Here is a 14358-nt window from a genome sequence, read left to right as displayed (position 1 = left end):
TAAAGCTGTAGAAAAGATATAGCAAGCAAACGGTAAACATTAGGAAAATAATGTAACTATATTAATATTAGATAGAATTTACAAAAGATCAGGAGAAAGCATTTCACAAGGTCAAAAAAGGGTAGCTCTGTAAGTATGTAGCCTTCATAAATTTATGTGCATCTAATAACAGCTTTAAAATTTAGAAAGCTAAAATGGCCTATCAGCTCTCTTAGACTGATGGAACCTTAGCCTCAGCTGCATTTGATTGACTTCAAACTCTTATATTTTAGGTGTTATAGTTTTCTCTGTTACGTTCATAAGTGACTGTCACTTGTTTTTTCTTCTGTAAATTCTGTCTTAAACTAATAAATGTAAAAGCACAAGCTTGATAGGATTAGAGAGTCTTACACCTTGTTCTTTAAAAAATAGAACTACAGATTTTGCGTAGTGTTGTACAGTTTACGTCATGCAGATCTTGATAGAGCCCAGTTGACTTTATAATTTTTATGCTAATTAAATGAAATATTAAAGAATAAACATCTTAATTTATTAACTATTCTGGCAAGATTTTATAATCTCTCAAGTTTTTCAGTTTCCAGGTTCTGCATCAGTAAGCAGTTTTATGTGTTTCTGTTTTGTTTTCTACTTTGTCCCACTTTCTTAGATCCAAGTATATAAAAACGAAACTCAAGGTATCACCAGCTCTGGTTTTGCATCTTTGACATTTGAGGGAACTTTGGGAGCTCCTATTATACCTCGTACTTCAAGCAAATATTTTAACTTTACAACTGAGGACCACAAAATGGTAGAAACCTTACGTGCTTGGGCATCTACTCATATTTCACCTTCTTCGACATTAGTAAAATTGTGTGATGTTCAGCCAATGCAGTATTTTGACCTGACTTGTCAGCTCTTGGGCAAAGCCGAAGTAGATGGAGCATCATTTCTTCTAAAGGTAGATATTTTTTAAATACTTGCAGTTATTAGCACCACCTACATATCTATAAAGAGCTTATATTTTAGCATTCTGATGAAGTAAATATGCATACTGCATGTTATATTAAGAACTTAAAATCTAACTCAGCATTTTTGATAAGCCTGGCTCTCCATGCGACTCTTGAATTTCTCTTCTTTATCCCATATTTCTAGAGAAAAATAATATTATCAGATCTCTACTTTAAATGTAGTATAGTTTGTGTTATATTTATTTTTTAGTACTAATATGTATTTATATTTTTGTACTAATAAAATGTTTTTATTGTAGTACTAATAAAATATTTCTTATTTTAGCACTACAAATATTACTGTTTTTTAGTTGCAGTTCTACATGTGGATATTTCTGCTTCCCTGTCAAGGTGGCCTTTCTTCTCACTTACCTCCTTGGCCCTTTGGGTTCTCTTCTCATGTCATTCCTCTACCTACTTCATGGGTAGATCACAGAGAGTTCTAAAGTGTTTATTGCTCTTGTTATATTTTGTTTTTAAATCAACAGAATTAAAAAAGTGACAAGAGACCATCTAATCTTTGTTTATAAGTCTACCTGTTTAATTATGAATAGCTTTGAAGAAGACAGTTGTCCGATATTATCCACACCTACCTATCCCAGGCAGGATGCATTTAAACAAACACTGCTCTGCCTTGCTTCTGTGGTTTTTCTTTAGCTTCAGACTCTTTGGGAGAGTAGGACAGGAAATGGAGTGTACTGGTGCTTGGACAGATGTTGGGGTTTAGCATTATCATCATTTATACCTTGCCTATATTACAGAATGGTGAAGATAAAAATATTTGCGTAAAATGTGAAGTTTTGAAGTTGATAATAACACATGTTTATATATGCACTGAATACTCTGAAAATGTAAATCCATGCTATAAAGAAAGTTAAGTAAATAAAATATCAAAACTGAAGCTAAAGCTACAAATGCATCCTACCAAAATTAGAAAAGAAATTTAAGTCAGCTAGTCATAATTTCTACCCAAAAAGACATCCTTAACAAATGAGCATTTGCTAATCACTGAATATTTCCAGTAACAAGGAATCTACTGTGCAGAGAAGATAGACTATCTTTTGACTACTGTGTTTTACAAAATTCTCAAATTCTAAGATAAAATCTGTCACCTTTTAGCTGACCTGGCTGAATCTACATTTTCTTTCTAAAGCAACAAAACATATGTCTGCAATCCATTTTTATAGATAGCCTTTTCAGATGAGTGAAAACAGCTTTCATATAGATGTTATTTTATTTTTACTTTTTATATAGCACTCAGAAGTGAATGTAAGAAATTACATTAATAAGACTTTCTCAAGGACAATTTGAAATAAATCTCAAAAGCCTTGTATACTCTGACTCAACAATTCTATTTTCATAAATTTATTTTACAGTAGTAATTTAAAATGTGGAAAAATACATTTTATTTCTTTATTTTTAATATGTTTTTATTGATTTTTTTTAGAGAGAGAGGAAGGGAGAGAAAGATAGAAACATTGATGTAAGAGAGAAACATCCATTGGCTGCCTCCTGCATGCCCCATACTGGGGATCCAGCCCACAACCCAGACATGTGCCCTGAGTAGGAATCTAATCAGGACCTCTCAGTCCATAAAACAATGCTCAATCTGCTGAGCCACACTGGCCAAGCCATTATAATTTTTTTAAAGCAGCCATAATTTTACTATGTAATTTATGTTAATACATTGGAGTTTTAGTCAAGACCCATTTGTTTTTTTAAATATATATTTGACTCAGGAGTTAAAATCAGTTTAAGTAATTTTTAAAAATTAGCTGATTAGATCCTTATTGTCATTATTATAACACATTATGAAATAAAATGACTTAAAATTAGAAAATTATTTTATTGGTAATTATATATTTCTTTTCAAACTCAAATATAATAAAAAATCACTGTGGGATATTTGTATTTTAACAACAAGAGCCTTCGCTCTAACCACTGAGCCAAACCAGCTAGGGCTATATTTGAACAACTAAAACAGTTTGATTGACTCTTAAGGTAATAATTTTACCATAGCAAAATTACTGCAAATATTTATCCCTCCAAAGAGATATTAAAGAATATATTCTTTTGACTAGAATCAGTAAAGGTAACGTTTGAAACATGTTACAGTCCTAAAACGTAGATGTTAAAAAGCAATATTACCCCACATACTATTGCTTCAAAGAGAAATGAATTTTAATTTTAGGTTATTAAGAATATAATGTTAATAACAATAGATTAAATGCTATAGCTAGAGGTATACTAAAAGTCAAAATTTAGAGCTTTAAATATCTTTATAAATAAAGAGCATGTGGGAGGCAACCTATAGATATGTCTCTGTCACATCAATGTTTCTCTCTCTCTCTCTGTCTCTCCCTTTCTTCTTCCCTTACACTTTCTAAAAATCAATGGAACAAACTTTCTCAGTTGAGGATTAACAATAAAAGATAATATTGATAACTAATTTTAAAAGACAAAGAGAGGTTATTTTGATTTTTTAAAATATGAAAAAATTTTCTAAATTAGGAATGATACAAAAGATATATGTACATATATGAGGAAGTTTAAACATCATAAAATGTTATATTTTTATGTTGGTAAATATGAACTTAGATTAAATTATAGTTTTCATTTTAAACATTTTAATCTAATTAAAAATATTTAAATTGTTGAATTAATTACTAAAATTATTATGAACCCAGGTAGTGAAGTCCTTCAAACTGAATTAGACCAAAAATGCACCAATATATCACATAAAACAAGGACACACATGCTAGTTTTATTTATAAATATAGAAACCAAAATGTTTATTTTTACAAATCAGAAATGGTTTAATTTCAGGAAAACTATAGTCATCTCTATGAATGTTAAAAATTATATTATTATTTTAGAGAATGTTAAAAATATTTATAAAAATGTTGAGCAAAATAGAATTGACTTGGTAAATAATTTGTCATAAGGTAAATAGACAATATTTAGTGTTGTAATTCTAGAGTCAGCACCAGGAGCAGGACAGAATACCCACTATTTCTCTGTTACAGAATGTTGTTCGAGAAGTCTTGGGAAATCCACTAAGATAAAAAAATGAAATGAGAGATTAAACTATTTTAAAGAAAGGAAAAAGTTAGTACTCACAAGGTATAAACCCTAACAATAAACTAAAAACCTATTTAGAGAAATAAAATTATTCAGTGACATAACTGGTTTAAAACATTAGTAAAATATAGTTCTTTTACATATTAGTAATAAATAGAAAAGATAATTGACCAAAATGATCTTTCAAAGTCTCAGTGACTAAAAAATAATAAAGTTCATGCAAGAAGTATCTGAACTTCTATGAAGAAAACTTTACTGAGGAGCTTTAAAGAAAACTTGAACTATTAAAAGAGTTTTGTTTTATTTTTCTAAAGTGTTTTTAAATAAAATGCAATTTTAATTAACATCACATTGTTTTTTTTAAACTGATTATAATTCTGAAGTTTATTAAAGACATTAAATGAGCAGGAATAAAACAAGAAATTTTTACTGGAGAAAACTAAGTGGGAGCTCCATATCAGATAATAAAACATATTGTGTAAGATGGATGGATCAATGGAAAAGATTAGGAACCTCAGGAACGGTATTATACCTATAATAACTCAATACATGATAAAAGTAACATTAAATACCATTTCAAATTGGTAAAGAAAGATTGTTAGAAGTCTGATTTCTAGGCAATTAAAACTGGAGCATAAAAATAATATATAGCAACACTGTACTCTCTCATTCCCTCCCTCAAAAGACTTGTGAATTGGTTTGTAAAGCCATTTTAAAATCTCTAAAACAGTCTACACCAAATGAAAGAACAAATTCCAAGTGGAGAAAAATTTTTATGGCACATATTACTGCTCCCAAAGTGATTGTCCTGGTTCTTTGAATTATTTGGGGAACAGAATGAGTGACACAAACTCATAATTGTATATTTGAAACTTAGCACAGTCACCAACATTATTTAGTACTTCCTCTGTACTCTGACACTGGCAGACATCTGCTCTATAGCTGTGTAGTGTTTTTTATTCAAATAGCCTGTTTACTTTCCAGTCAAACTTCTGACATGCAGAGGCATTCCCACCTCACACCAGATGTCTTTTGTCATACCTTTTACAGCACAGCACAGGCAACCTCCTGTCTTGTGGATGGGGTGGTACACACTCGCCCTGGCCTACGTTCCCATCTTTATCTGAATGCACCTTACACAGCAATCCAACATGCCTGTTCCTTTTCTAGCACCCGTGATGTTAATTCATTTGTATTCATAACATCTAACATAAGCAAAGTAGTCATATCTGTACTTTTAAAGGCCTTTCCAGATCAGAGCAAACTGAACAAACATTCCTAAAAGCTAGGAATTTATACTTAAGAATATTAGCAGAGATACTCATGAAAGTTTATATACAAAATGATAATTGCTAAATTATTTAAAATAGTATGAAAGGTTTGAAACAATCCAAATGACCAATAAAGGTATTATTGGTTGAATAAATGCATCCATACCATAAAATAATGTGAAGCCATTGAAAATTGTATTTTAGAAGAATTTTTAAATTTTCTGATAAATTGCTCAACAATATACTAAGAAACAAAAAGCAGAATATAATGCCAGTTCATTTAAAAATAATAATAATAAAAGCATAAATACACAGGAAAAAAAGATAAAGTAAGTTCAACAATGTGTTAATATTTTTTCTACGGTCTTAGTAGTTTGAACTTTTTTCTTTACATTTTCCATATTACCTGTTTAAATGTAGTCCAATTACAAAAATAAAAATTAAAAAAAGGGATATACATCATATTTAAAGCATAGCAGATATTTGGGAGGATACATGTGATTATTTTTAGGTTATAATGCCAGCAAATAAAACTCTTTTAGCCTTTACAGTTTTACAGAAAGATCATTAAATTTTGCTCTACCTTCTTACAGGTGTGGGATGGCACCAGGACCCCGTATCCATCTTGGAGAGTCTTAGTACAAGACCTTGTTTTTCATGGTGATTTAAGTCACATCCATCGGCTGCAGAACCTGGCAGTAGACATTCTAGTCTATGATAACCATGTTCAGGTGGCCAAATCTCTGAAGGTGATGTCAAATAGCAAGCTGTTTTTTATTTTTATAAATTTGGGGGTAAATCACATTTATAGATGGTATTTGAGGTTTAGAAATTTTAAAAAATTTTTAATTTGTAAAATTTATGTTCATAATAAATTATTAGTATACTGAAATATAATGGCTTGAGCAACTTTTTAAAAGTAAAGAACATTTCCTAAATATCTTAAATCTGTACTCAATATTATTATGAAAATAGTAAAGAAAAATTTTGTGTAAGATGTACTGCTTTAAAATGACAAAAGATTTATAAAATATTTTTAAATGTAAACATTAAGCTTTGTTAATTTTTGGTTTGATAAAATCTAGTTTTTGTACTTACTAGTTTAAGAAATTATTAATCCACCTCTACCATCATAAATTGTGTGTTTATGTGAGTGTGTGTGTGTGTGCTGTACAGTCTAATAGAATTTGCTCACTGTTTGGGGGATATAGTTTTAGGTAAAAGTACATTGTTTAGATGTGGTAATTTTTGCTTAGTAATAACATTTTAAGGAATATTGTTCTTTATTATGTCTTATTTGCAAGTATTCTTTCTAGGAAAGAATAGCATCATTAATAATAATAGTAACAGTAACATTTGTTAAGCACTTCATCTGTATTTAGTGTTATCCTGTGCAGTAGGTACTATCATCGTTCCCATTTTAAAATGAGAAAACTGAGACACTCAGAGGTTAAGCCCAAGAATTCACAGCTTCTTGGGTGAAGCCAGTATTTGAATCTACAATGTCTGTTTCCAAAGCCAATCCTATTAACCCATATAAAAAAATTGTTTTCTTTATTGTAAATAACTGCCAGTCTACCTGTAGGGAATTACATACATAGCCAACTTATAGGAACTAATAAAACCTACTTTTAGGAAGAAAACTAAAAGTGAATTGTAATTTTTTAGAATTGAATTTTATTGCCCAGTTTTCCTTTGTAAATATATGTACTTAGAGGAGGAAATAGTTCCACTTGCACATTGTGTTACAAATAAAGCCCTCTTAACCTAAATCAGTAAATTAGTTTAAAGTCAGGGTCCAGGATGGTGACATTTGCACTTTCTTATAACTTCATATGTGTGTATGTGCATATGTTCTGACATATTAGAAAAAATTTACTGATATGTCTTTGATGCTTTTCCATAATTTTATCTACATTGATTTATTTTTTAAAAAATATAATGTTAAAGCTAGTCTAAACTCTTTTTAAAAATATAGATAAATTTCTTATATAAGTGAAAAAAGATTTACATTTTAGGTCTATTTTCACCATTTAATGTCCTTATTTTCCCCTGTGCTGATTCTATACGTCTTTCTGTTCCCCTCACTTGTCCTGATTTCCTTATCCAAGTCCTGAGCAGCACCCAGCACTGGGTTTTCCATGCAGCGAGGATGAAGTAAATGATAACCTGCTGGTAAATTAGTGTATCAAGGAGTACTGTGCATTTTTTTCATCTCCCTTTTTGTCAGCTTCATCTGACCCACAAGAGGGTGCTGTGAGCACACAATTAAAATATAGAGGGCTAAGTTTTTCCTGAAGATAGAACATATTTATCTGCAATGTAATAGAAAAATGAAAAGGATAATCCCTATGTATAAGTAATGTAACTGTAGGCTTTTACTAATGTACATTGACATCACATTTTATTTTTTTCTGAGACAACCTGTATTACATATTAATGTAAGAATACCCAGAAGCAGATGACATTGATACAAATGAATTCTTATCAGTATTTGAAGACAACTGTTTAAAATTTCATTTCTATACCAGAATACACGTAACACATTTTTACTATATAGAAACAGAGAAAAAAAATGTGTTTTTTCAAATAAAGAGGACAGTTAAGGCAACTATAAAGTAAATATAATTGACTTCTATAATGTAACACATTTTACAGCCTAAGTTGCCCATAAATTTTTTCCTAAATCTTGCTTTTAAGTTATCTCATTTCCTAAACATTTTACAAACACACACACACAAATTGACATTTTATTTTATTTTTTTAAATACGGTTTTATTGATTTTTTTTTTTTTAAGGGAGAGAGAGAAGCATGGATCTGCTGCCTCCTTCACACCCCCTACTGGGGATCAAGCCTGCCATCCAGGCATGTGTCCTGACCAGGACTCTCAGTCCATGGGACAACACTCAGTCCACTGAGCCACACAGGCCCAGTCACAAACTGACATTTTAAACCTTTTGTATAGAAGTTAAAGCAGTGTATTTTCATCCCCAAGCTTATCCTGACACAATTTAAACGTAATTATAAAACATGTAGTAATAATTATGTTTGGCCTTCAGTGACCCAAAAGCTATAATTTGACTGGTTATTTTTAGACATATACAGGTCTTTAAAAATATTAAATCTAAAGTGAAATTCATGAGAGTTTATATGGAATCTTTAAATTATTTCTAAAGGGCTAGTGATTTCTTAGTACCCATATTTGTTTTGCTTTATTTTTAACATTTCTGCATTGAAATGGGCTTTTGTAACAATTTTTTTGTTGTTGTTGTTTTTTTTATCCTCACCAGAGGACATTTTTCCATTCTTTGTTCAGGTAGAGTAGGAGGGGGAGAGAGGAACAGAAAGAGAGAGAAACATCGACGTGAAGGAACACATCGAGTGGCTGCCACCCGCACGACTGACCAGAGCCAGGGACGAACTGCAACCGAGGTACATGCCCTTAACAGGAACCGAACCCAGGTCTCTCAGGACCGCAGGCCAATGCTCTAACCGCTGAGCCAAACCGGCCAGGGCTATTTTTTAAAATACTTTTTATAATTTAGTTATGACTTCTTCACTTGTATTTCTGGAATTTTATCACATTGCCGACAGGGCTAAGCAATATTTGCCTATTATAATAGGCATCTGGCATATTTCCTAGCATATTTAGCAAATAAATAAATAAAAAATGCAGTGCTGCTTCCAGAAGGGATTTCTGGAAATAACAATTTGTCATCTTTATATATTTATATAAAAGAATTCTTGGTCTTTAAATTTTATTTTATTTTGAAATAAAATAGTAGAGAAGATAGTATAGTAAGCAATGTGCTTGCCAACAAATAATATTTCTAAATGTTTTGCCACACTTATTTAAGGTACTTTTCATTTTTAAGAAATAAAACTTTACATACTAACCCTTCTTTGTACCTTTGCTAATTCTCAGTTTTTGCTCCCCAGTTTACTCTTTCTACATGTATACCCATATTTACTATACTTTTATGTACTTTTGTCTGACAGATATGTATTATATGTATCATTTTGTAATTTGCTTTTTTCTTTGACATTATATTTTTAGGATTTATCTATGTTCATACATATGTCTGTATGAGTACTAAACTGTCTTAATTATTATACCTTTATTCTATTTTATTTTATTGTTTTCTACATTTCTTTACTGTTGAAAGTATTACAGATGTCCCCCTCTTTTCCTCCATTGACCCTCCCACCCCCAGGCCTTCACTGCACTGTTGTCTGTGTCCATGGGTTATGAATATGTGCATATAAGTTCTTTGGTTAATCTCTTCCCACCCCTCCCTACCCCCTTCCCTCTGAGATTCCTCAGTCTGTTCCCTGCTTCCATGTCTCTGGATCTGTTTTGTTCATTAGATTCCACATATAAGTGAGATATCATGTAATACTTGTCTTTCTCTGGCTGGCTTATTTTGCTTAGCATAATACTCTCCAGTTCCCTTCATGCTCTCTCAAAGTATAAGAGATCCTTCCTTTTTATAGCTGCATAGTATTCTATTGTCTAAATACACCACAGCTTTTTTATCCATTCATCTACTGATGGACTCTTGGGCTATTTCCAGGTCTTAGCTATTGTAAATAGTGCTGCTATGAACATAGGGGTGCACATATTCTTTCTGATTGGTGTTTCAGGCTTCTTAGGATATATTTTTAGAAGTGGGATCACTAGGTCAAATGGCAGTTCTATTTTTAATTTTTTGAGGAAACTCCATACTGTTTTTCATAGTGGCTACACCAGTCTGCATTCCCACCAGCAGTGTACTAGGGCTTTCTTTTCTTCAAATCCTACCCAACACTTGTTGTTTGTTGATTTGTTGATAGTAGCCATTATGGCAGGTGTGAGGTGTTTTAATTTGCATCTCTCTGATGATTACTGACTTTGAGCATTTTTTCTTATGTCTCTTGGCCATCTGTATGACCTCTTGAGAGAAGTGTCTATTTAAGTATTTTTGCCCATTTTTTAATTGTATTTTTTGTCTTCCTTTTGTTAAATTGTATGTGTTTTTTTATATATATATTTTGGAATTAACCCCTTATCAGAGGTATCTTTGGCAAATATTTTTTCCCCTACAGTGGGATCCCTTTTCATTTTGTTGATGGTCTCTTTGCTGTGCAGAAGCTTTTGATTTTGTTGTAGTCCCATTTCTTTATTTTTTTCTTTGTTTCTCTTGCCCTAGGCAATGTATCAGTGAAAATTCTGTTACATGAGATGTCTGAGATTTTGCTGCCTATGATTTCACCTAGGATTTTTATGGTTTCATGACTTACATTTAAGGTTTTTTTTTATTCATTTTGAGTTTATTCTTGTGTATAGTGTAAGTTGGTGTTCTAGTTTTATTTTTTTGCATGTACCTGTCCAATTTTTCCAGCACCATTTATTGAAGAGACTGTCTTTACTCCATTGTATGCTCTTGCCACCTTTGTCAAATATTAATTGAGCATAATGGCTTGGACCCATTTCTGGTTTCTCTATTCTGTTCCATTGATTGGTATGCCTGTACCAGGCTAGTTTGATTACAGGGGGTTTGTAGTATAATTTGATACTCGGTATTGTGATCTCTCCTACTTCTTTCTTAATGTTGCTGCAGCTGATAAGGCTCTTTTTTGGTTCCATATAAATTTTGGAGTATTGTTCTAGATCTGTGAAATATGTCGTTTGCTTATTGACCTTTATTTTAAAATGATATTCCCTAAGTCAGGACCCTGCTCCCAGTTTAGTCTAAACAATTGACTTATCTGTTCACTTTTATATACATTTTCTGAACAGCTTTTCAAATTTCATAAAAGACTTTGGGGATTTTCATAGAAATTTCATTGATTTTTAAAGGTTGATTAAGGGGAAATTATCTTTGTAATGTTGAAGCTTTTTATTTAGGAATATGGTATCTTCCTCCTCATGATTGGCCTTCTTTAAGTCCTTTGTGGAACTAACATGTACTGTACTGATGCATTATGTATATTTAAAAAGAATCACCAATTATAATAAATATTCAGAAAAGTCTGATAAAAGTAAATATAAGTAAACCGTTTTATATTTTCTTTCAGTATCTTACTTTGGATACATGAGGCAAATCACTTTTTTCTCTTTGTGTTTTCCTTCTCTGACTACCCTGCTCCCCTACCATGATGTAAATATTAGTGGAAGAAATCAGAGAAGAAAAAATTAACCACCTTACTTCCCCCCCACAAAATCTTTTCCCAGAAAGCCCTTGTGAAAGTGTAGCATCTGGGAATGTGAATTATTTCCCTTTACTTTTTTCTCCCATTTCTTCCCTCCATCAAATCCAGAGGGAGGTGAGCAGAAATACAATTAACTGAACAGCAATACGCAGAGGTGGGAGGTTGGTTTACTATTTTATCTTATGTATTTATTTATTTGTTTATTATTGATTGTTAAAGAGTGGGGAAGGGAGAGAGAGATTGAACCTGCAACCTAAGTATGTGCCTTGACCGAGACTCAAACCCGCAGCCTTTTGGTGTATGGGATGGTGCTCCAGTCAACTGAACCACCCGGCCAGGGCCTCATCTTTTTAATATTTCCCCTTGTATAGCTTTGCTGTTGCATAGCATTTTACCATTGTGATTCAATTTGACCTTGAAGGGAAAAAGAGAATTGTATTCCCACAGTCATCAGCAGTCAAGAGTGCTATCTTATGCAAATAAATTAAATTTCCTATTTGGTAACTCCTTTTGTTCATAACTCTTCGTAAAAATAAATGTGATTTAGGTTATATAGGTTCTTCTTTTTTAGAGAGAGAGGATAGGAGAGAGAGATAGAAACATCAATGTTAGAGAGAAACATTGATTGGCTGCCTCCTACACACCTACTGCTGGGGTTCGAGCCCACAACCCTGGCATTTGCCCTGACTAGGAATCAAACCGGGACTTTATAGTCAGTGGTACGATGCTCAATTCACTGAGCTACACCGTCTGGGCTACAGGTTCTTCTTTTGAGTAGGTGTCAATTTCTTTGAAAAACAATCTCCATCTGTCCATTTTAAGCCTTCTACATTGAAAGCATATCAAAGACTCTATATATAATTAAAGGTATTTTTAAGATTAAGTTTAGCAAAAATTAATTATAGAAATAACTATAGAACATTTAGTTCCAATCTATAATTGGTTTAATCCTATATTTGAAATCACGGAATGTTTTACATTGTGATGTACAGACACAAATTGTTTATTACCAAGTTTTCATAGAACTTGTGGAATAGAAAATGTATTGTTTTGATATAGTAGCAGATTTTAAATTATTTTCTAATATTCTTGTAATGAGAGTGTTTTAGTGATCATTTTAAATTAAATCTTACATTAAAGTAGTTAACACAAGTTATTTTCAGAAACCTTAATCCAGTAGGTTTATTAATCAAATAGGGGGGCTGGACTTGATTTAGGTCATGATTTTCTTAACTCATATAACTTATCAATGCTAAGACTCAGTTTTATATCTTACTTTAATATCTCTGAAGTGGAAATGTCTTTTGGTTTTGATATAGTGTCACTGGGGCTGATATTCAGTACACACCCCACCAACATACCAGTATCTTTTCTGATTGGTCAGCGCCCCTGGTTGTTGGTCTATGCTCCATATGGTTGTTAAATAGTTCAGTACTAGAAAGTGTTTGATTTTTCTTCATTTTCTAAAAAAAAATTAATAATCTCTTTTTAGGTTGGAAGCTTTCTTAGAATTTACAGCCTCCATACCAAACTTCAATCTGTGAATTCGGAGAACCAGGCAACGTTGTTAGCTCTAGAGTTTCATCTCCATGGAGGTACCAGTTATGGTCGGGGCATCAGAGTCTTGCCAGAAAGCAACTCTGATGTGGATCAACTGAAAAAGTACGCTTATTATATACCTATTTAAAAATTGTAAATAAGAAATTAATTAAGCTGATTTTCAAGATAACACTGTTCTGGGATGGTAAAGGGGAATCTAATAGGTTCCTTGTCATTGATCCTCATAGCCTTCTGTGGTATTATCTATTTTCTTTAATGAGATGAACCAAATGAAACAAATCAAGTGATTGTAGGTTCTAATAACTAAATAGTAGCAGAACTCGGGATATAGTCTAAGGTTTCCCCTTACCGGACTATACCTGCTCTTGCACTTCTGCTCTTCTACCATTTGCCACATTTTCAAGGACAGCAACAAAGAGTGGAAACTGGAGCTTAGATACATTTGAAAAACTTGATACATATTTAGCATTTCAGATATACTTGATCCGGCCATGAAAAAAGTATTGGCCTTTCTAAAGTGCCTGTTGCTGATAAAATAGGTAACACAAGTGTTTTAGGAGATCATATTTTTAAAACTTTTAGATGTTTCCAGAAAGTGAATAGCACCTTAAACCCTACTATGTACATCAAGTTTTTTTTCCTGATGTATTTCTAGTAGTCTCTGTGTACAGAAAGTTTTTGACCAGTATTCTAGAGAAATAAAAATAAATCTTCAGCATGTGTTCAAAGATATATAGAAAATACCCCACTCAGTATGTTGAAATGATGTAGGTATTTTCTAAATTTTAGTATATTGAAACCAATGACTTTAAAATAAATTAGCTATTTTAATAATATACGAGTTTCACTATGTCCTCATCATGTAATACATAACAGCATAATATTTTACTTCTTGAATCGAAAATGAGTTTGTTCTGATTGAAAATGTTATCCATTAGATTAACAACTTTTTTTGTTCACAGTATTCCGTCATTCATTGTTAACACTCATATCTTTCTAGACTCAGTTTTTTTTAAATTTGGGGGGCCCCTGGAAACCCAGATATATAGACCTCCTAATGAGGAATACATATACACACAAAGACTTTTTTATACAATTTTAGTAAGTTCTTGGTTTCTAGCTAAACTGACCATACTAACTTTGTTTTATGTAATTTCAATTTATATTCTTCCAATTATAGGGTTTTAGAATGTGCAAGTTTGACAGCCAATCAGTGTTCAGATGGTATATGTCAGTCAGAATGTGAGGACAGCTTTCCAACAAGTAA

General features: G+C 32.0%; 1 protein-coding gene across 1 annotated transcript in view; it reads left to right on the top strand.

Moving 5' to 3' along the window:
* Nucleotides 1–14358, top strand: part of POT1 (protection of telomeres 1) — a 96302-nt gene that overhangs the window by 46490 nt on the left and 35454 nt on the right. Inside the window, exons 11-14 of the mRNA XM_036247459.1 lie at nt 647–937; nt 5932–6087; nt 13024–13193; nt 14272–14354. Of these exons, the coding sequence (XP_036103352.1) occupies nt 647–937; nt 5932–6087; nt 13024–13193; nt 14272–14354 (700 nt within the window). The remainder of the gene's footprint in view (nt 1–646; nt 938–5931; nt 6088–13023; nt 13194–14271; nt 14355–14358) is intronic.

The sequence above is a fragment of the Molossus molossus genome, unplaced genomic scaffold (genome assembly GCF_014108415.1).
Source record: "Molossus molossus isolate mMolMol1 unplaced genomic scaffold, mMolMol1.p scaffold_m16_p_7, whole genome shotgun sequence".
Lineage (NCBI taxonomy): Eukaryota > Metazoa > Chordata > Mammalia > Chiroptera > Molossidae > Molossus > Molossus molossus.
This window is presented reverse-complemented; position numbering and strand designations above follow the sequence as displayed.